Source organism: Neofelis nebulosa, chromosome 1 (genome assembly GCF_028018385.1).
Source record: "Neofelis nebulosa isolate mNeoNeb1 chromosome 1, mNeoNeb1.pri, whole genome shotgun sequence".
NCBI lineage: Eukaryota > Metazoa > Chordata > Mammalia > Carnivora > Felidae > Neofelis > Neofelis nebulosa.
Window position 1 is genome coordinate 101,868,596 of NC_080782.1, and position 20,912 is coordinate 101,889,507.

The 20,912-nt window shown below is 40.3% G+C and overlaps 1 protein-coding gene across 1 annotated transcript in view; it reads right to left on the bottom strand.

Moving 5' to 3' along the window:
- The window catches only part of ARHGEF28 (Rho guanine nucleotide exchange factor 28), a 306,764-nt gene that overhangs the window by 240,315 nt on the left and 45,537 nt on the right, over window positions 1-20,912 (bottom strand). Inside the window, exon 2 of the mRNA XM_058729755.1 lies at window positions 8,030-8,073. Within this exon, the coding sequence (XP_058585738.1) occupies window positions 8,030-8,062 (33 nt within the window). The 5' untranslated portion in view covers window positions 8,063-8,073. The remainder of the gene's footprint in view (window positions 1-8,029; window positions 8,074-20,912) is intronic.

The following is a 20,912-nucleotide window of genomic DNA, read 5'->3' on the forward strand; positions in this document are numbered from 1 at the left end:
GGGCTAATTATAACTTACATAAAAATAAAATGTGGAAAAAAGCAAGTTCCTAGATTAACAAGTTTAACATGTATCTGTTTTATGACATTTATTAATCTACAAAAACTTTGAGACAACTCAATTTAACAAGTAGTCAAAAACACCGAATAGCAAAAACACTATTTGGCTTGCGGATGCAAAATCTCTTCCTCCTTCAAAATTCAATCAAATACCAAGTAAGCAAAATCTCACCTCTTAAGCTCTACTTGCATCATTTCCGATCTTTTTATGTACAAACTAGGAAACAAAGGACTAAAAACAACAAACTAAAAAAATAAAAATAACTTAATGGCTTCCAATACAGGACTTTCAAGCTCCCAAGTGGTGTCAATTAAGAAGGTTTAAGACAGGGGCGCCTGGGTGGCTCAGTCGGTTGAGCGTCCGACCTCAGCTCAGGTCATGATCTCACAGTCGACGGGTTCAAGCCCCATATCAGGCTCTGTGCAGACAGCTCAAGAGCCTGAAGCCTGCTTCAGATTCTGTCTCCCTGTCTCCCTGCCCCTCCCCCACTCGTGCTCTGTCTCAAAAATAAACAAACATTAGAAAAAAAATTATAAAAAATAAAGATGGTTTACGACAGAGAACATCTTTGGGACACCTGGCAGGCTCAAGTCAGGGAAACATCCAACTCTTGATTTAGGCTCAGGTCATTATCCCACAGTTTGTGAGAGCGAGCGCCAAGCTGGGCGTGGAGCCTGCTTCAGATTCTCTCTCCCTGTTCCTCTGCCCTTTCCCCATACACATGTGCATGTACACGCTGTTTCTCAAAAAAAAAAAAAAAAAAAAAAAAAAAAAAGAGAACATCTTACATCAATTAATTATAATTGACACTCTTCCAGGCTTTCAAACGTCATGAGCTTCATCACTACAACTCTTTGCTAGCCTAACACTCCTCCTCCTCCTCCTCCCCAAAGCATGTTGTCAACTCAGTCTACACCTTAAGCCTAGACCTCAAGCCAGACTGCATGTGTCTGCTATTTTCCTCTATCGTGAACAAACAGCCTGACCTTCCAAAGCGGCTCCTTTAGTGTCCCCTTAGAACACAGATGCAGGAAGCTGCTCAGAGGCTGAAAATTGGATTTGCAAGGCCCACATCCCCACAGTCTGCAAATCGGTATTATAAAAACTCTTGGCTACCAGCTGCCAACCCCTGCTTCTTCTCTAATCTTATTACGGGGCAGTGTTCCTCTTTTCCTGCAAAAGCAAGTCAATGAACCTCCATTGTTCATTTTAAAAATTAGAGGCAGTCTGTGACTAAGCTGAGGAATATCCTTGCATCCCCAACACTGTCTCCCTTCCTAAAGATAAGCAAGCGGAAATAGTTTTCAAAAAATCTATAAAGTTCTATAGCACACCAGACAGAATCAAAAATTATCACACCCTCTGAAACGAATTCCTGAAATAGAGAAAAATATGTTAATTTCTTTCTTTGTGCTCACAATAAAATACCCAAGATGATGAAACTATATGGGCATAAGAAATAGACCAAGATTCAAAAATACTACAGAGAAACTAACACAAAGGAATGGGAACAATTGTGCGGGCAAAAAAGAAAAACAGACTCGACAATATAGAACACTTCAATATAAAATTAAAAATGCTTCTAGAAGTCAGACTACAGGAAGGACAAAACAGTCTAACCTTGAAATAGCAGTTTTAGAAAGAGAAAACAATAGTCAAAGACCTAGAAAAATGAAACTTTAAAAAGGAAACATGGAAGTTTTCTTCATGGATCCAAACAAAATGCATGGGGGAAAAAAAGAATTCTTATATCCACAGATTTTCTATAGGTATAGAGATATCTCTTCATCTTTTTAAAAATTTTAATGCCAGTATAGTTAACATCGAGTACTATTTTAGTATCAGGTGTACAATATAGTGATCCAACAATTCTATCCACTACTCACTGCTCTTCATGGTAAGTGTGCTTTTAATCTTCTTCACCTATTTCATCCTCCCCAACAACTCCTACCCCGTAACCATCAGTTTGTTCTCCGTATTTAAGAGGCTTTTTTTTTTTTTTTTTGGTTTGTCTCTTGTTTTCTTTGTTCATTTGTTTTGTTCCTTGAATTCCATACGAGGGACATTGTATGGTATTTGAAAGTACAACATCTGAGGCACCTGGGTGGCTCAGTCGGTTAAGCATCTGACTTCGGCTCAGGTCACCATCTGCGGTTCGTGAGTTCGAGCCCTGTGTCAGGCTCTGTGCTGACAGCCCAGAACCTGGAGCGTGCCTCTGATTCTGTGTCTCCCTCTCTCTCTGCCCCTCCCATGCTCATGCTCGGTCTCTCGCTGACAAAAATAAAGATTAAAAAAAAAAAAAAAAAAAGAAGGAAAGTACAACATCCATGCATGACAAAACCGCTCAACAGGAGCACCTGGGTGGCTCAGTCAGTTAGGCACCTGACACTTGGTTTCAGCTCAGGTCATGATCTCATGGTTTGTGAGTTCGAGGCCCACAATGGACTCTGCACAGACAGTACAGAGCCTACTTGGGATTCTCTCACTCTCTCTCTCTCTGCTCCCTTCCCTGTGTGCATCTACTCTCTCTCTCAAAATAAATAAACATTAAGATGTATATATGTGTGTGTGTGTGTGTGTGTATATATACATACATATATATGTATATATACATATATACATACATATATGTGTGTACATACACATACATATACATATATATATATGTGTGTGTGTATATATACATATATACATATATACATGTATATGTATATATGTACATATATACATATATACATGTATATGTATATATACATATACATATGTATATGTATATATGTACATATATACATATACATATATATATATGTGTGTATATATATATATATATATATATATATATATATAAACCCTCAACAAAGTAGGTTTAGGGGGAATATACCTCAACATAATAAAGGGCATATATGAAAAAACCATAGCTAACATCATATTCAATGGCAAAAAACTGAGAGCTTTTCTGATAAGGTCATAAACAAGACAAGGATGTCCACTCTCACCACTTTTTATTCAACACAGTACTCAAAGTCCTCTCCACGGCAATCGGACAACAAAAAATAAAAAAATAAAAGGCATCCAAATTGGTAAGGAAGAAGTAAAACTTCCACTATTTGCAGATGACAAAGTACTAAGTATAGAAAACCCTAAAGAGCATCAAAAATCTACTAGAAGTTATAAAAGAAGTCTACCATTTTTGTAAGTAAGGATTCTCTTTAGTGACCAAGAAGCAAAGACTTTTGAACAATAAATTCTCACGTCGAAACAGCTTATGATCAAAGGAATGGGAAAAAATATATATATGTATCACCTGAACAAAGTGCCTTTTTGTAGAGGGTGAGTCCAAGTTGGGAATAATTTCTATCAATTTTTTTCCTCCATAATTATCACTCCATTTATGTGGTCTAATCTTCCTTCAGATAAATCTTACAATTTCTATTTTTTAGAGCCCATTTTAATGAGATTTTTCATTAGCATAATTATTATTTTCAAATTTGAAAGTATCTCAGTATGCTATCAGTCCTTTAAACTTTCTAGTTTTTTTTGGATTTTACATTATACACTTGCCAAAGATAATTTTTGTAAAATAACCAATCATAATAAGATTGTTAGCACATAAAAGTATCAAAATAAAGAGATCCAATATATTGCCATCAAATAAAATATCATCTAAATATATGCCTTAATAATTAATGCATTAATGTCAATGAAAGTCAACACAGATATAAAAAGAACTCTGGAAAAACATACCAAATATCAGTGCTTATACTGATGACAGGATTAAGCATAAGGTTTTAATTTTTCTTGGTATTTCTTATTTTTATAATTTATGAAATATAAATATGAATTTTAAAAATTAAACATTTATACATGAGACTTTATTAAACTAGAAGCTACAAGTAAATATTTATCAAATCTCTGAAGACAGAAAGCAGAGAACAGGTCTACCCCAAAATACAAAAACAAGTTTTACTATAGTTCTTACCTGTGCTCTGTTTACATGTTATTAATTTGGTAGAAATTGAATTTAGACTTGTTTTTATTATAATATACACTCTCTGACCTCTTACTACATATGTCCAAGGAGTCAAATTGGCTGAGATCAATTTGTAATAGTGACATAAATGTTTAAGTGGGTTAAAAGAATCAGGTTACAATCTATATACATACCAAGTAAGAGTCATGTTAAATATATATAACATACAATTATACATATTAAGTGTCATGTTAAATATACATAATATACAATTTCTGTATGTATACATCATATACAGTTATAAATTCCATTTTATATTCCACTAAAAAATTTCTAATCATTACATGTTTGAATTTTATCTTATACTCATTGCAAGAACTTCTAGATTTAGACAGATTTTATCGTGTACCATGCTGCTGTTTCCAAGTCTTCCATGTTACTGTGTTTTTTAAAAAAAATTTTTAATGTTGGGGCGCCTGGGTGGCGCAGTCGGTTAAGCGTCCGACTTCAGCCAGGTCACGATCTCGCGGTCCGTGAGTTCGAGCCCCGTGTCAGGCTCTGGGCTGATGGCTCGGAGCCTGGAGCCTGTTTCCGATTCTGTGTCTCCCTCTCTCTCTGCCCCTCCCCCATTCATGCTCTGTCTCTCTCTGTCCCAAAAATAAATAAAAAACATTAAAAAAAAAAAATTTTTTAAATAAAAAAAAAAATTTTTAATGTTTATTTTTGAGAGACAGAACACTAGTGGGGGAGGGGCAGAGAGGGAGACACAGAATGGGAAGGAGGCTCCAGGCTCTGAGCTGTCAGCACAGAGCCTGATGTGGGGCTCGAACCCACGAACTGGGAGATCATGACCTGAGCCAAGTGGCATGCTTAACTGACTGAGCCACCCAGGCACCCCCATAACAACTTAACTTTTTAATGCCAAATTGTAATGGAATCATTTTGAAAGCATTTAATTCATGTATGAATTTTAAAAATTAAACATTTATAAACCAGAATTTAATAAACTAGAAGCTACAATATTTATCAAACCTCTGAAGATAGAAAAGCAGAGAAGAGGTCTACCCCAAAGCACAAAAATAACTTTTAGTATAGTTCTTATGTGTGCTCTGTTTACATGTTATTAATTTGGTAGAAATTGATTTTAGGTTTGTTTTTACTATACCAGCAAGGCACACACGTAATCTTTTTTTTACATCCAAATTAGTTAGCATATAGTGCAACAATGATTTCAGGAGTAGATTCCTTAGTGCCCCTTACCCATTTAGCTCATCCCCCCTCCCACAACCCTTCCAGTAACCCTCAGTTTGTTGTCCATATTTTTGAGTCTCTTCTGTTTTGTCCCCCTGTTTTCATATTATTTTTGTTTCCATTCCCTTATGTTCTTCTGTTTTGTATCTTCAAGTCCTCATATGAGTGAAGTCATATGATGTTTGTCTTTCTCTAATATCACTTAGCATAATACCCTCTAGTTCCATCCACATACTTGCAAAGTGCAGCCAGACTTCTTCAGAGTTATCTTTAGTTCTCTCCCTTACCTCACCGCACCTCTTCAGTCCTATCAGGTGCACTTCTGTGCACACCAATGAAGTCATATGATTTTTGTCTTTCTCTAATTCTGCTTAGCATCATACCCTCCAGTTCCATCCACATAGTTGCCAATGGCAAGATTTCATTCTTTTTGATTGCTGAGTACTACGCCATTGTATATATACACCACATCTTCTTTATCCATTCATCCATCGATGGACATTTGGGCTCTTTCCACACTTTGGCTATTGTGGGTAGTGCTGCTATAAACATGGGGGTGCATGTGTCCCTTTGAAACAGCACACCTGTATCCCTTGGATAAACGCCTAGTAGTGCAATTGCTGGGTCGTAGGGTAGTTCTATTTTTAGTTTTTTGAGGAACCTCCATACTGTTTTCCAGAGTGGCTGCACCAGCGTGCATTCCCAGGCACACATGTAATCTTAAGTGACAACCATTTGAGCATTGTAAGCAAGGACACGCACACATAGGTAATAACTATACCGTGACATATGCTGGAATGCACAGTGCATGTAAGAGCATCTCAGCTTCAGAGATGTTAAAATGAGGGTGGAAAAAAACTGCACTTTAGAAATGACAAAGTGTCATTTTAATAAAACATTTATAGGTACTCAGATTATGAGTAACGTTTTCTTAACACCTTTCACTTACTCCCTTTCATTCCCATTAGTATATTCTGTTTATTAGACAAAATTATTTTTACTTTTGTCTGGTCTTTTTAAATCCCTTCTTTCCTTAGGCTATGGGTACTGACTCTTCCTTAGTCTGATGATAATCTAGTAGGTAGGATACTACTACGGTTGTAATATTTGGAGGAAGCGGGTGGACATGATGGAGGGTGTTACAGGTCTTCCTCAAGCTGCCCTTGTCACTGTCACTATCTGAAGGGTTAGCAGATAGGACCGGGTATATAGTAAACTTCAAGTCAACGACAGCTTGTTTCATGATAACATAATTGAAAGCACAAAGTATATACATGGAGCATTCTTTATTTTTCCACTTATTAAATTAATAATGTTTTCACTATTCAGTATCCTTCCCAAAATTGTTTTCAGTAGCTGCGTGCAGTTCTCATAGTATTCTCTTCTTAATGTGGGACCTTGAGGTTATTTCCCACACATTACTCATCTGATGTGTGAAGTGCAACTCCTTAGAAGGGAAGAGGCAGTTCTGTGTTACAACAATAGTTGTAAATTCTGAGTTAGAATCAGGAGCTGCAACCATGGCTGGCCCCAGCTTCCCATCCTCTATTGTACTCAAGTCTGCCATTGACCTATTTGACTCTAGAACCAGGGACTTGCTCTACCGACCTTGGTTCTTTTGACATCAAGCACAGAGTAGTAGTATCATTCAGTTTTTCTCTATAGAAGAGAGTGGAGTATATCTAAGGTTGAGAGGGCAATGAAATGGATCAACAGATTTTAACTGAAGATTCTGATTGTGTGTTCTAGTTCCCTGACACTTCATTCTATTAAGGATAACCTAAATTGAGGTCATATTCTTAGTCTAGATGCAGTACTCTTGCTGAATTCCATGAGTCGATGATTCAGAAGTTACCTAAAACCACAGGTCCCACACACCCATCCATGCCCACCCTATACCAACTCAGTCAGATTTCAAGGAAATAAGGGGGGTGGGGGGATGAAGTCCTATCCCTTTTTTTTTTTTTTAACGTTTATTTATTTTTGAGACAGAGAGAGACACAGCATGAACGGGGGAGGGTCAGAGAGAGAGGGAAACACAGAACCCGAAGCAGGCTCCGGGCTCTGAGCTGTCAGCACAGAGCCCGACGCAGGGCTCGAACTCACAGACTGTGAGATCATGACCCAAGCTGAAGTCAGACACTCAACTGACTGAGCCACCCACGCTCCCCCTTAGCCCATTTTATATGTGAAGGGAGCATCCACTGACTTCTCTGTTACACTCAGTAACTGTGCAGAAGAGCAGAATCCTCCCTCAATGAAGAAGAAACACCTGTCTAGGCATCTCATGGGCATCTCTGTCACCCAATCCTCCACCTATTCTGTGGATGTCCCAGCACTTTGCCCTTTGAATTCCTATTTCATGATTTTAGCTGACACAAATGCCACTGAACCTTATCCAAAGACGCACCTAGAAGACATTCTTGACCATTATCGGTATATCCTAAAATACAACATTCAAAAACCATTCACATGAATGAAATGGGTGTTTGTGAGTCCGGAAGTTATACAGTTTAAATAAAATTACTCAGATAAGTATCATTAAAACCCAGACTTCAGAGCCAAGAGCCAATGACTTTTAAAAGGGTCCATACACATACTTGAAGCAAGACAGTTCACGTTTTTTGGTTTTTGGTTTTTTTTTAAGCCTCAAACAGCATGCAAAACCTTTCTCTCCACTTTAGTCACACGGGTTTTGAGTGTAAGAAAGGGTCATTTAGACTTGAAATCCAACACTTAGAGACTTACGTATAGAGGAACATCGCTGCAGCTCAACTCCATGGCTTCCGCATCTGCAAGGAAAATAACGAATGACAACCGTTATTACAGGAGGCACTGCATAACCAACCAGCAGAACTGTGTCCCTCCCTTCAGCTATCCAGGGGGGAGAAGTAACAATAGATGGGAAAACTGCAGAGACAAAATCATGAACTACAGAAAAGAGATTCCATCTGTATCAAATACCACCCCCCTTTTCTTCTCTCACGTTAATTTCCACACCTAAGGGAAACCTATCCACCCCAGGTAATATTCTATTGACTGCTCTTGAGAGAAATATTTCCAAAAGCCAGGACAGTCAACATAAACGTGCTCAAAGTTTTGCCTTAACTACTTGAATAATAGAGGTCTCTGAGGTTAGAGTTCACCGCGGTCCAAATGAGGCAGGAGACCTCAGGAGCAAGACACTTCTTTGCTGAACATCCAGAGGGCAAAGGTTTCAGTCATGTGATCTCAGGAGGGCGGGTATGTACTCCAGTTACCAACCTCTCCACCAACTACATGCCTGCCCCTGTAAAACCCACATCCAGAAACCACCTTGAAGCTTAGGGAAAAAAAGCAACCATCATTCAAGACGTTCAATGAACACCTACAGTGGGCCAAAAAATCCACAAAGATGATCAGGAGGTGCTTCGGCCCTCAAAAAATGCATAGCTCAACGAGAGCCCTAAAAACCGGGACAAAGTGAGGAGTGGGCTGGATGAGAACTGTGAATGGGGCAAGACAGAGACCCCACCACCACCCGAGTTCTGCTCACCAGGCCAATCCTGGCTCTGCTTCCCAGGCCACACCAGCTGCACTACCTTGGCGATGGGTGACAGGGCACATAGCAACCTGAATTGGGACATTTAGTGCAATAATACCCCAAGTATACACTTGGCAAGAAGAAAAATACAGAAAGTTCTTTTTTTTTTTTTTTTTAACAACTTTTAACTTCAGGTTTATTAATAGTTCATACTCACGCTGCCACTGGCACCCTCCTAGGTCACAAGTTATACTCCCTAAGTTATCCTCAGAGAAGACCAAGCTCATTACCAACACACTGTGCCCTGTGGCCGTTTATGTAGACCCACTTAAATGGGCTTATCTATTATCATCAGTTCTTAATAAAACTCGCCTCATAAATTAGATGAATGGCTTAAGAATTCCAGGAAGGAATCTTCAAATGGAAGACAATACTAACAAGAATATGACAAATCAGTCTCTCATTCCTAAATACGAATTATTCATCAGCCCTACTGGGAAATTAAAATGACTAAGAACAATGCCTTATAATCTCCACCCACCGCCCCCCCCCCCCGCAAAAAAATCAGCTTTCAGGTATGTAAATTTTGAAAGTACACCCAATAGCATATACCACGATCCCTTACCCTAAATGTGTGATGTGCTTCAAGGTATCACCAACTGTTTTTAACCTGTGTTTACAGGCATGCCATAAACCATTGTGATCTTTTAAAAAACTTTCACAAAACTTGATACAATTACAACCTTTTAAAATTTTTGCTTAATAGCAAGAGTGCATTCTACAGTCAATGTGTTCTCAAAAGGACCGAAATGCACAGAAAATAATATAAGTGCATTCCTTTATGAACAAAACTTTGAAGACTATGGAGTATTTTAATGAATCTTAGAATACATCATCTGTGTAAGAGGTTTGCCATACACTCATAGAAGTGCAGATGTTTTCCCTTACTCAGCTTTCTAGATTTTATCTGATAATACATCTACAAAAAACCACTTCTGGGGCACCTGGATGGCTCAGTCAGTTGTGCATCTGAGTCTTGATTTTGGCTCAGGTGATGGTGCCAGGGTCATGAGATCAAGCCCTGCTTCAGGCTCAGTGTTGAGTATGAAGCCTGCTTGGGACTCCCGCTCTCTGCCCCTCTCCCCTGCTTGCAGAAACGAAGGGAAGGTGGGAAGGAGGGGTACAGAGGGAGAGAGGGAGAGAAACCACGAAACCACTTGTGAAGAGAATATGGACTTAATCTGAAGAGTGAATTACTTCTTTAATAAAGAGTAATCTCCTAAGGGAAAAGCATTCAACTACAACCACTAGGTAGGGCAGCTGCTTGGATAAGAACCTTAAAAGGCACCGTAAGTGAAATTCATTCCCTGTGTCATCCATGGGCAAAGTATCATAATGAATTTCAAACACAGTCCAATCTACAATTTCTGTAATGACATTGCTAAGGACCATAAAAATCCATACACCATATTGAGTCGTATTGGTTATACTGTGGCAAAGTCTTTTAAAAAACTGTCCCACTTTATTTAATATGTCCTACACAATTTTCTCTTCCCAAAATAGAAGTGTTCTCATTTTTCTACAAAAAGTGGCTGTTTATGACATGTCTGTAAAAACATCCATTTTTCCAAATACATATAGGCCTTTCCATCAAGAAGGGGTGATATTTCAGTAAGTGAAAATTCTTAAAGGAAATTCAACTGTCAGATAGTATATGCCATCATAACATTTTCAAAAAGAATATTAGTACATGTTACCACTGTTTTGTCATTTTCTTGCAGTAATTAAAGTTTGCAACTTAAAAGCATAAGAGACTTAAAAAATGAGAACAAACTGAGGGCTGATGGGGGGTGGGAGGGAGGGGAGGGTGGGTGATGGGTATTGAAGAGGGCATCTTCTGGGACGAGCGCTGGGTGTTGTATGGAAACCAATTTGACAATAAATTTCATATAAAAAAATAATAAAGTTTACAACTTAATAAAGCCCTCATATCTGCAGGCTTCAAATTCTTGGGGGGAAAAAGCCTTCTAATCTATATAAATCTTTGAAACTGAATGTTTCACAGGTTTTGTATTTTTAAAACGTAACAACTTCTAAATTATAGGAGAACCGACTGACATCAGGGAAGATGGGAGTTTGTAGCCACTTTATTTTTTTTTTTAATTTTTATTTGTAGGAGAGAGCATGTGTATGTGAGAGAGAGAGAAAGCCGGAGAGGGGCACAGAGAAGGGGGACAGGGAGAGAATCCCAAGCAGGCTCCAGAGTCAGTGCAGAGCCCGATGTGGGGCTCAGTCTCACAACTGCTAGATCACAACCTAAACCAGTATCCAGAGTCAGGTGCTTAGCTGACTGAGTCACACAGGTGCCCCATGCAGCCACTTTTAAAAATTAATAAACTTGTGGGGCACCTGGGTGGCTCAGTCAGTTGAGCGGCCGACTTCGGCTCAGGTCATGATCTCGTGGTCCGTGAGTTCGAGCCCCCGTGTCGGGCTCTGTGCTGACAGCTCAGAGCCTGGAGCCTGTTTCGGATTCTGTGTCTCCCTCTCTCTGACCCTCTCCTGTTCATGCTCTGTCTCTCCCTGTCTCAAAAATAAATAAAAACATTAAAAAAATTAATAAACTTGTATAATTAGTGGATGGGATTAATACATAAAGCCCCGAATTTTTAAGTTTAGCCAGCACTGCACTTGTATTAGAATGTATATATCATAATGAGGTTCTCTTCAGCTGTGACACACATTAAATCCAAATTCAAAGTCAAAGTGCTTTGAACCAGACATTCAAACAGAAGGGTTACAGAGTAGGGGCACCTGGGTGGCTCAGTTGATCAAGTGGCTGACTTCAGCTCAGGTCTTGATCACCCAGTTCGCGGGTTGGAGCCCCATATGGGGCTCTGTGCTGACAGCTCAGAGCCTGGAGCCTGCTTCAGATTCTGTGTCTCCCTCTCTCTCTGCCCCTTCCTCGTTTGTGCTTTGTCTGTCTGTCTGTCTGTCTCTCTCTCTCTCTCTCTCTCTCAAATTAAAATAACAAAAAACTGGGGCACCTGGGTGGCGCAGTCGGTTAAGTGTCCGACTTCAGCCAGGTCACGATCTCGCGGTCCGTGAGTTCGAGCCCCACGTCAGGCTCTGGGCTGATGGCTCGGAGCCTGGAGCCTGTTTCCGATTCTGTGTCTCCCTCTCTCTCTGCCCCTCCCCTGTTCATGCTCTGTCTCCCTCTGTCCCAAAAATAAATTAAAAATGTTGAAAAAAAATAACAAAAAACTTAAAAAATTAAAAAGAAGGGTTATAGAGTATTTTAAACTAAGGTTTTCAAAATAATGACCCATTTGTTTTATTACTTCCACTGACATGTATTGTACATCAATGTTTTTACTGAGAACAAAAAGGGTTATTAATCGCATTTAATCTTCATAGGTTTTTAAATGTGGAGTAAGTTTGAAAAAATATACTGTTGCAGTAGTACAATTTATAAATTAGAAAAATAAGGATACACACTTTTTTTTTTTTTTTAACTTAGTAAGGGTACATGACATCTTGCAGATCTGTTCCTTCTAGGTAAGCCTTTGTCCCCACTTGCCAGGCTGTGGGTACTTTTCCCACAGGGGTCTCAATGCAGGCTTACTAGACTAAGGAATAAGCTGTGGGGTTTCCCGAGCTCCACCCACCCGCCCTGCTGAGGTTCTAGGTGGCAGGGGCCTGCGAGCTGGAATGCAGGGCAGAGTGCAAGGTCACACCTCTTTAAAGCTAAGAGGGATCCAGGGGCGCCTGGGTGGCTCAGTCGGTTGAGCGTCCGACTTCGGCTCAGGTCATGATCTCACAGTCCGTGAGTTTGAGCCCCGCATCGGGCTCTGTGCTGACAGCTCAGAGCCTGGAGCCTGTTTCAGATTCTGTGTCTCCCTCTCTCTCTCTCTCTCTGCCCCTCCCCCGTTCATGCTCTGTCTCTGTCTCAAAAATAAATAAACGTTAAAATAAATAAATAAAAAATAAACTAAAACTAAAGTCCCCACAGTTCTCAGACTTGGTCCCAAACGTTCTAAAAGCCCCTATCAGAGACAGAATCATTTGAGGTACATGTATTATATACTCAAATACTCGAAGTTCAAACTGATATAGGTATAAAAAACCGTATTCTCATTTTAATGTTTCCAAAACTGATGCTTCCTACATAGTCAAGAGCAGCAAGGTCTGTGCTCACTTGCAGAGATGCATGGCTAAATCATATTGTGCCTCCTTTATTATCAAGTTTAATAACAAAACCAGTTTGTATTTGCTAGACAAGTTCTACACACACCAGCTTTTCACCACACAAATATCATGGTCTACGTTTCCTAATTTGAGTTCTCCATTTGGATTTTCAAAAATTCTTAGACTCGAGTACTGTTTTAATATTTTATTTTTCAAAAATGTGTCCTGGGAAATTTAAGGCCAATTTCCAGTCTTTCTTGCAGACACCAGAGAATGATAGGGGGTCTTGGTACACAGCCACAATTTTTAAGTTTGCTCCCAAAACAGAGGAAAAAATTCTTATAAAAAGAAAACCATGATGCAAAATATTCAATATTTCACACATACTAGAAAGAATGCCTAATGTTTCAGGATCTTCGTTTTGCTAGTTACTTCTTTAAAAATTAGACCATTTAAAAGGTGAAGAGAATATTCCAACTTAAAAATAAGAGAAAATATAACATTCAACTTTCACAGTAAATAATCATTCTTGACTTTATGAAATTCTGGGTTTCTAAGACTAACTCCATATAAAATCTATGACTTGAACTTTGTGTTTGAACATGCCAAAAACTTTGGCTGGTACACCTCTTACAAAACCTATTAACAAATAATGGTCAAATATTTACTAATACTGTTAGTAACTATACTTGGAAGGCTAATGATGTGGTTAGACACTGTGCTATGTATTTTACCAACACCTCAGAGAAGCCTCACAGCAGTCATGAGAGGAACCATGGAGGAAGTCTTACTTGCCTGAATCTTCATTTACAAATGCCTGCAGTTGTAAGGTTACACTGAAGCAAAAGTTACCCAAACCTAAGAATAATTGTTTTCATTTTTTTTTACATTTATTTCTTTTTGATAGAGACAGAGCACAAGTGGGGGAGGGGCAGAGAGAGAAGAAGGCACAGAATCCAAAGCAGGGTGCAGGATCCGAGCTGTCAGCACAGAACACGAACGCGGGGCTCGAACCCACAAACCGCGAGAGCACGACCTGAGCTGAAGTCAGACGCTTAACAGACTGAGCCACCCAGGTGCCGCAACCTAAGAATGATTCTTCAATCAACTGACCACCATGAAGATTAGGAACAACTCCCTCCCACGTTTATTCTTCAGTTCCCGCCCCCTTACGGCTAGCACGGCTAGCATCTGTTCTCCACCCAGTCCCCCTTGTACTTTAGATGTTTTGTAGTTACATGTTTTGGTCTTGAGGTGGTTACTGGGTGTTATAAATATAAAATACCTATCAAGATAAAATTGGAAATCTTTTTTTAAAGATGAAATTAGGTTAAATAAAATCGAGAATAGTATTTTTCAATATTGGCTAACTTCTCAAATCATGATCCTACTGATCAATGAGAATGTGGCAGAGATCCACTAACAAGTGAAAAAAGAAATCATAAGGAGATAAAGCCTTAAAGATCATCGCAGTATTAAAGGAAGAATTTCTTCTCCTCTTTATCCTATGAGAAAACGGAAGAACTTGTTAACTAATTCTAATAAAAATAACCCTCACGATAGCTCTTCGAAAATACAGTAGGATATGCATGTATTTTGTAGGAGAGCTTTATTTTTGCATGTTTGTTTCATTGTTTGATGTAAAATGCTAATTAGAATAAAGATGTAAGGTGCATTTAAAGAAAGTTTGAAATGTAGTAATTTTCTAAGAAATTACACTCTAAGAGAGAAAGAAACAAAGAAAGAAAATACAGTGTGATAACATGAATGTCCTGCTCTGCAACTAACAAATTTGGCAGACAAAAACCATAAACGCCCCCACCATCACTCCCCTCCTCTCTCCCTCTCCCCCCACACACTACACTTGATGTCCCTCCTAAGAATAAGAATGAGTTGAAAACTGCAAGGCACAGGGCGCCTGGGTGGCTCAGTCGGTTGGTCGTCCGACTTCAACTCAGGTCACGATCTCACGGTCTGTGGGTTCGAGCCCCGCCTCGAGCCCCACGTCAGGCTCTGGGCTGATGGCTCAGAGCCTGGAGCCTGCTTCCGATTCTGTGTCTCCCTCTCTCTCTGACCCTCCCCCGTTCATGCTCTGTCTCTCTCTGTCTCAAAAATAAATAAACGTTAAAAAAAAGAAATTAAAAAAAAAAAACTGCAAGGCACTAGGTCACGCTACACATGGTAGAACAGGTATTCGAGCTTCCTGCTTCAAAGCTTGTACTCCTACCCATGATGCTGTGCTGCGTGCTAGCCACAGAAGTCAAATACAAAGTTTTATAGGGGATACTCCTTTTCATAATAGAACCCCAGGCAAATCTCTTTTCTACCACTGTTTCCTATGAGACCTTGGTCCTCCTTTTAAGGAGATTCCCTGTAGGGAACGTCCCTGATACCTGCTCTCCCCAGGTAAGACAGTATCTAGTGTCGCCCTCTGCACTTCACAGGAAGAAAGAGAAGCTTGGCAAAGTTGCACCACTTAGAGATCAAGCAGCCACAAGCGGCCAAGCGGACGTGTGAATCCAGCCCATCTTACCTATCCAGCCCATGTTCTCCTTAGCCACAGCACAAGGTCCTTGTGTCACATAACTTTGGTCTCAAAGATAGCAAGTTGCTTGGCTAACAAGTAGCCAACACCTCATAAGAGGAGAGCCTCAGAAGCAGCCTGTATATGAACTCCACCTCTGCCCTATTCTAACTGTGTGACTTGGGCCTGAAGTTCCCCTCCCTGGGGCAGTCACTCATCCCTGAGTAATAGTGCCTACCTCATAAGCCTCTTGAGAGGATTGAGACAGCTGACAGTAATAACAGAAAACACTTAGTGCCCATCAAGAGCACTCAAAGGCTAGCTTCATTTATCAAGCTTATATAAAGGGTTTCTTAAGCATTTGAGTATTTTGAAAGACCTCTAAATATCAGACTTAACAAGATGAGTCAGCACTAAGCGGGGCCAGGCTCCTCTGAAATGGGTCCACCCAGCTCAGCCTCACCCCAGCCCAGAGGAATCTCCAAGCATCAAGAATTCTGAATAGTATTATGCCAGGCCGGTGTGTGATTTTACACAGCTGAATGAATACTCCCCCCACTACGGTCAGAGAATTCAAAGGGTAGAACTATTCCTACTGACACAACTCGACAACCATCTCTGTTTTCAACCTTCACTTGGAAATGATGAGTCACAGCTCTGTCAACAAACCTAGAAGTGTAGAATTATATCTATATTTCACAACTGTTATGCTAACTGGAGAAGGAGTAAAGAACACAGGAACAACTGGGAGGGAAGGCCAAGTCTAAGGAAAAAGCTTCAGTGTGGGCACAGTGAAAATGGGTAAGAAGAGAGCATTTTAGAAATAAGCCTGGAGCGCCTGGGTGGCTCAGTCGGTTAAGCGTCCGACTTCAGCTCAGGTCATGATCTCACAGTCCGTGAGTTCGAGCCCCGCATCGGGCTCTGTACTGACAGCTCAGAGCCTGGAGCCTGTTTCGGATTCTGTGTCTCCCTCTCTCTCTGACCCTCCCCTGTTCATGCTCTGCCTCTCTCTCTGTCTCAAAAATAAATAAATGTTAAAAAAAAAATTAAAAAAAAAAGAAAGAAAGAAGCCTGTTAAGAAGTGCTGATGCATTGGAGCACTTGTACCCCAATGTTTATAGCAGCACTCTCAACAATAGCCAAATTATGGAAAGAGCCTAAATGTCCATCAACTGATGAATGGATAAAGAAATTGTGGTTTATATACACAATGGAGTACTACATGGCAATGAGAAAGAATGAAATATGGCCTTTTGTAGCAACGTGGATGGAACTGGAGAGTGTGATGCTAAGTGAAATAAGCCATACAGAGAAAGACAGATGTCATAGGTTTTCACTCTTATGTGGATCCTGAGAAACTTAACACAAGACCATGTGGAAGGGGAAGAGACAAAAAAGTCAGAGAGGGAGAGAGCCAAACCATAAGAGACTTAAAAACAGAATAAACTGAGGTTTGATGGGGGTGGAAGGACGGGGAGGATGGGTGATGGGCATTGAGGAGGGCACCGGTTGGGATGAGCCCTGGGTGTTGTATGAAAACCAATTTGACAATAAATTTCCTATGAAAGAAAGAGTGCAGGCAGAGGTCTGAAGATTAGAAAATACAGTAACTATTCAACAGATCCCATTAATTCAAACCAGTGGGAGTGGTGGGAGTGGGCAGGAAGAAGGGGAGTCAGTCTGAAATGGTGCAGCCTGAATGAGAGAATGTTTATGAAGTACCCAGAGGGGTGTGAGCTAGCTGCTAACACAATGTTCCACCAAAACTGGCACACTCACTTGTATTTTGCAGGATGTCCAAGCCTTTTTATATATCAGTTCAACATTGCTTTTCCTATCTCACTTTTGCGATCGATCTGTTTAGTTGCATCCTTCATCATCAGTGCAAAGCTCTATCACTCAGCATCTTGGGCAAGATACAGCCTATCAAAGGCGTAAATGTCCTCATTCACAGTAGGTCTCTGAGGTCCCTCTATCATGTCCAGAAGTCAATTTACTGTCACCTACTCCGTGCAAAGCACCACGGAGGCTATCATGAGAAAGATTCACATACATAAAACACCACCCCCATCACTGATGAACTCACAGCTTGGTTCGGGGAATATCTATATCCATGAAAACCTAAAAGTTTTAAGGAGTAATACACCATCGACCTGACAGAACATGATAGTGTTAGGCAAGCATCAGTGACAAATGAGTTATAAATGTAATGGGGGGGGGGGGGGAGGGGCCATGGAGAAGGACCAGCATGAAAAAAAGGACATGGACTTGTGCTATTTAGGAAAAAGTGAGGAGTCTGACAGGCTGAACTAACAGGTTTGGAAGGAGTAACGGTCATTGCCCCTTACTTTTATACATCATCCATCTCGAAAACACACCAAACCTGTGACAGAAGTGATCAACAGACTTTCAGGGGCCAAAAGTCACCCGCCAGAGACTTGATAACACCAACTTCATGTCTCCTTTTGGTCAGAATTTAACAAAATATACTCCAGCTTTTCCTGTAATTTGCTTTACTTTTGCTTCCACTAACAGGTTTAGGGAGGACCCAATTGGTACTGATAGTTCTTTACTTGGACAAATGACCTCATTGGATTTATCAGACCCTGGTGTCTTCACCAGCTTCTCATTTCTGTTTTTTATTTCCCACACTTTTTAATAAAGCAAGGAAATACACTTGACCCTGGACACCCTAAATTTACACTGCTTAGGTCTATTTATAGATGGATTTTTCTTTGATACATATAGTCGGTGCTCTGAATTCATTTTCTCTTAGTTTTTTTTTTTTTTTAACATTTTCTTTTCTCCAGCTTACTGCATTATAGAAATACAGTATATAACCACATGATGTCACTTAGGTGGAATCTAAAAAACACAACAACAACAAAGAAAAAAAGACTCACAAACACAACAACAAAAAACTGGTGGTTGTCAGAGGGGTGGAAGGAGAAGCAAAACAGGGGAAGGGGATTATGAGGTACAAGTTTCCAGCTGTGAAACAAGTCAAGGAGATGAAAAGTATGCACAAAGAATACAGTCAGTATTATATTCACGTAGGATGAATACACTTATCATGGTCAACACTGGGTAATGCTCAGAACTATTGAATCACTATGTTGTACATCCATAACTAGTTTAACATTCTATGCCAACTCAAAGAAAAATTAAGACATTTTTTAACTGGTATAGCTAAATCAGTATACCGAATTCTAGATAATAAAACTAGTGGATCTATGTGTAAAACCTGGAGAAACTCTAGAATGATCATTTAACATTTAGAATTATGACCTTCAAGCAAAGATGAAAAGAAATGAGACTTAGCCTTAGAAATAGGACTAGTCTCAAACTGTTTAATTTAGTTCAGCACATGTACTCACAACTTCCTATATGCTTAGTACTGAGGGAGGAAAAAAGTGTCTCCTTTCAGGTACATATCAATCTATTTGACAAGAAAGGGCTTACAGATGTGAAGTAGGTAAATAACCTATAGAAAAGACAATACCAAGGATATAGAAAGCCCCTAGGCACCAGAATGCCTGCCCCATGGACAGAGGAAGATAGGAAGACCACAAAACCCTTATGGGGTTCTAGCAGTAGAGAGAGGCACAAACACTCCCCTCTGTCATTAGTTGGGGTATCAACAGGGCTCCCCAAGGAGACAGAGCCTGACCTGAGCCTTTTATATAGTTTGTCAACTAGGGGCACTCCTATCCCAAAAGGCATTTAGAAACGGGGCAGGACAGCTTTTCTGGTTCTCAAATGACCGGGTCAGCAGGATAGGGAAAAAGCAGAAGGGGAAAGGGAGCTGCTATAATGCCAGGTCAACCCTGCATAAAGAAAGGTCCCACCCCAAATGCCAACACAGATCTCTGTTGAAAATCACCGAGGTGGACAACAGACATTCACCAGGTACACGATGAAATGGAACAACCTTTCAAGCCCAAGAAGGAACAGGCAGAACCCCATGTAGTACAAAAGGGTTGTTCACGGAGGGACAAGACTAACACCTCCAGGACAGAAGGATGGAAACACGTTCAGGGTCCCCATGATACACCTTAGTAAGTTATGTGAGCTTCACGCCAGCGAGCGGCTTTAATGCACGAGAAGGATGTGACCTGAACTGTGCTTTCAAGAGGCCACTGTAAGAGTAGGTGGAGGAGGGATTCTGCACTCAGAGCAACAGATCAACACCATTGCTGTCACTCAGGTGACAGAGACAGAGAGCCTGAACGAAAAACAGTAGCATAGGGAGGGCAAAGATAAATTTAAGAGATTAAGGGACAAAACGGACAGGCCTTAACGCTAAACCAGATGTAGGGGATAAGGACTAGGAGGATTCTAGGGTGACTCCTTGGTTCTTAGTCTGGGGAGCCAGGTATTTAGTGACATTGACCAAGATAGGGAAAATAAAAAGGAGAAGTGGAAGACGTGGAGGGGGAGAAAGGACTACTAGCCATAACGAGTTTGAGATGTGATTACTCATCAAGACAGAGAGGTCTGGGCTTGAAAGATATACTGGTAACACAGCAGTTTGAGTCACTGGGAGTAAATGAGAGGATTAAGGTGGTAGATACACAGAAATTCGAAAAGGCTTTGCGTAGAGACTTAGAGAATGTCAAGAGAAAGCAAGGTAGAAGAGCTCACGAAAGACACTAAGAATAGAGAAATAACCAACAAGGCTGGCATTAACTGAGCACGATTTATTGTGTCAGACAAGGTTCTGTGTGCTGTTTAAATTCACCTACTTCTCAGAGCCACATGGAATACCTCCTATTTTACATGGAATACCATCCCCATTTTACACATAAGAAAACTGAGGCACAGAGAGGTTGTGTACCTTGTCCAAGGTCACACAAGTATTAGGTGGCAGAGCCAAGATTTAAACCCAGGCAGTCTGGTCCCAGATCCCATCCTCCTAACTTAAAGTCTCCACTTCTAGGTCAGAAATTTGAAAGGGGACTAATGTGACAAAATCCAAGAGGGATGGATGGACAAGGCAGCAAATGCTGTGGATAAATGAAGCAAAGCACACTAAAATCAGAGAAGGACCTACTGGATCCCTAACTTAAGAAGTCGCTGGCTCTCAGCCATTTCCACGTTGGTGGAAGAATCGGCCTGATAAGAGCCAATGGAGCTGTTACCGGGAGGTAAAAAGTGAACATGACCACATGAAACAGTAAACGTTCCACAAGTTACAAAAAGGAAAGAGCTTTGCGGTGAAGTCATAACATAACATAACGTAACATAACAAAGTTTTTTTAAAAACCTCCACTGGGCAAAGGGATCATGAGCTGTCTTAAAGCAGGAACATAGGGAGAACTGGTATTCAAATATTTTCACTGGGTGAAAACGGTCAAAATTATTTTGTTATTCTGATTCAAATCTAGGCACACTCTTGT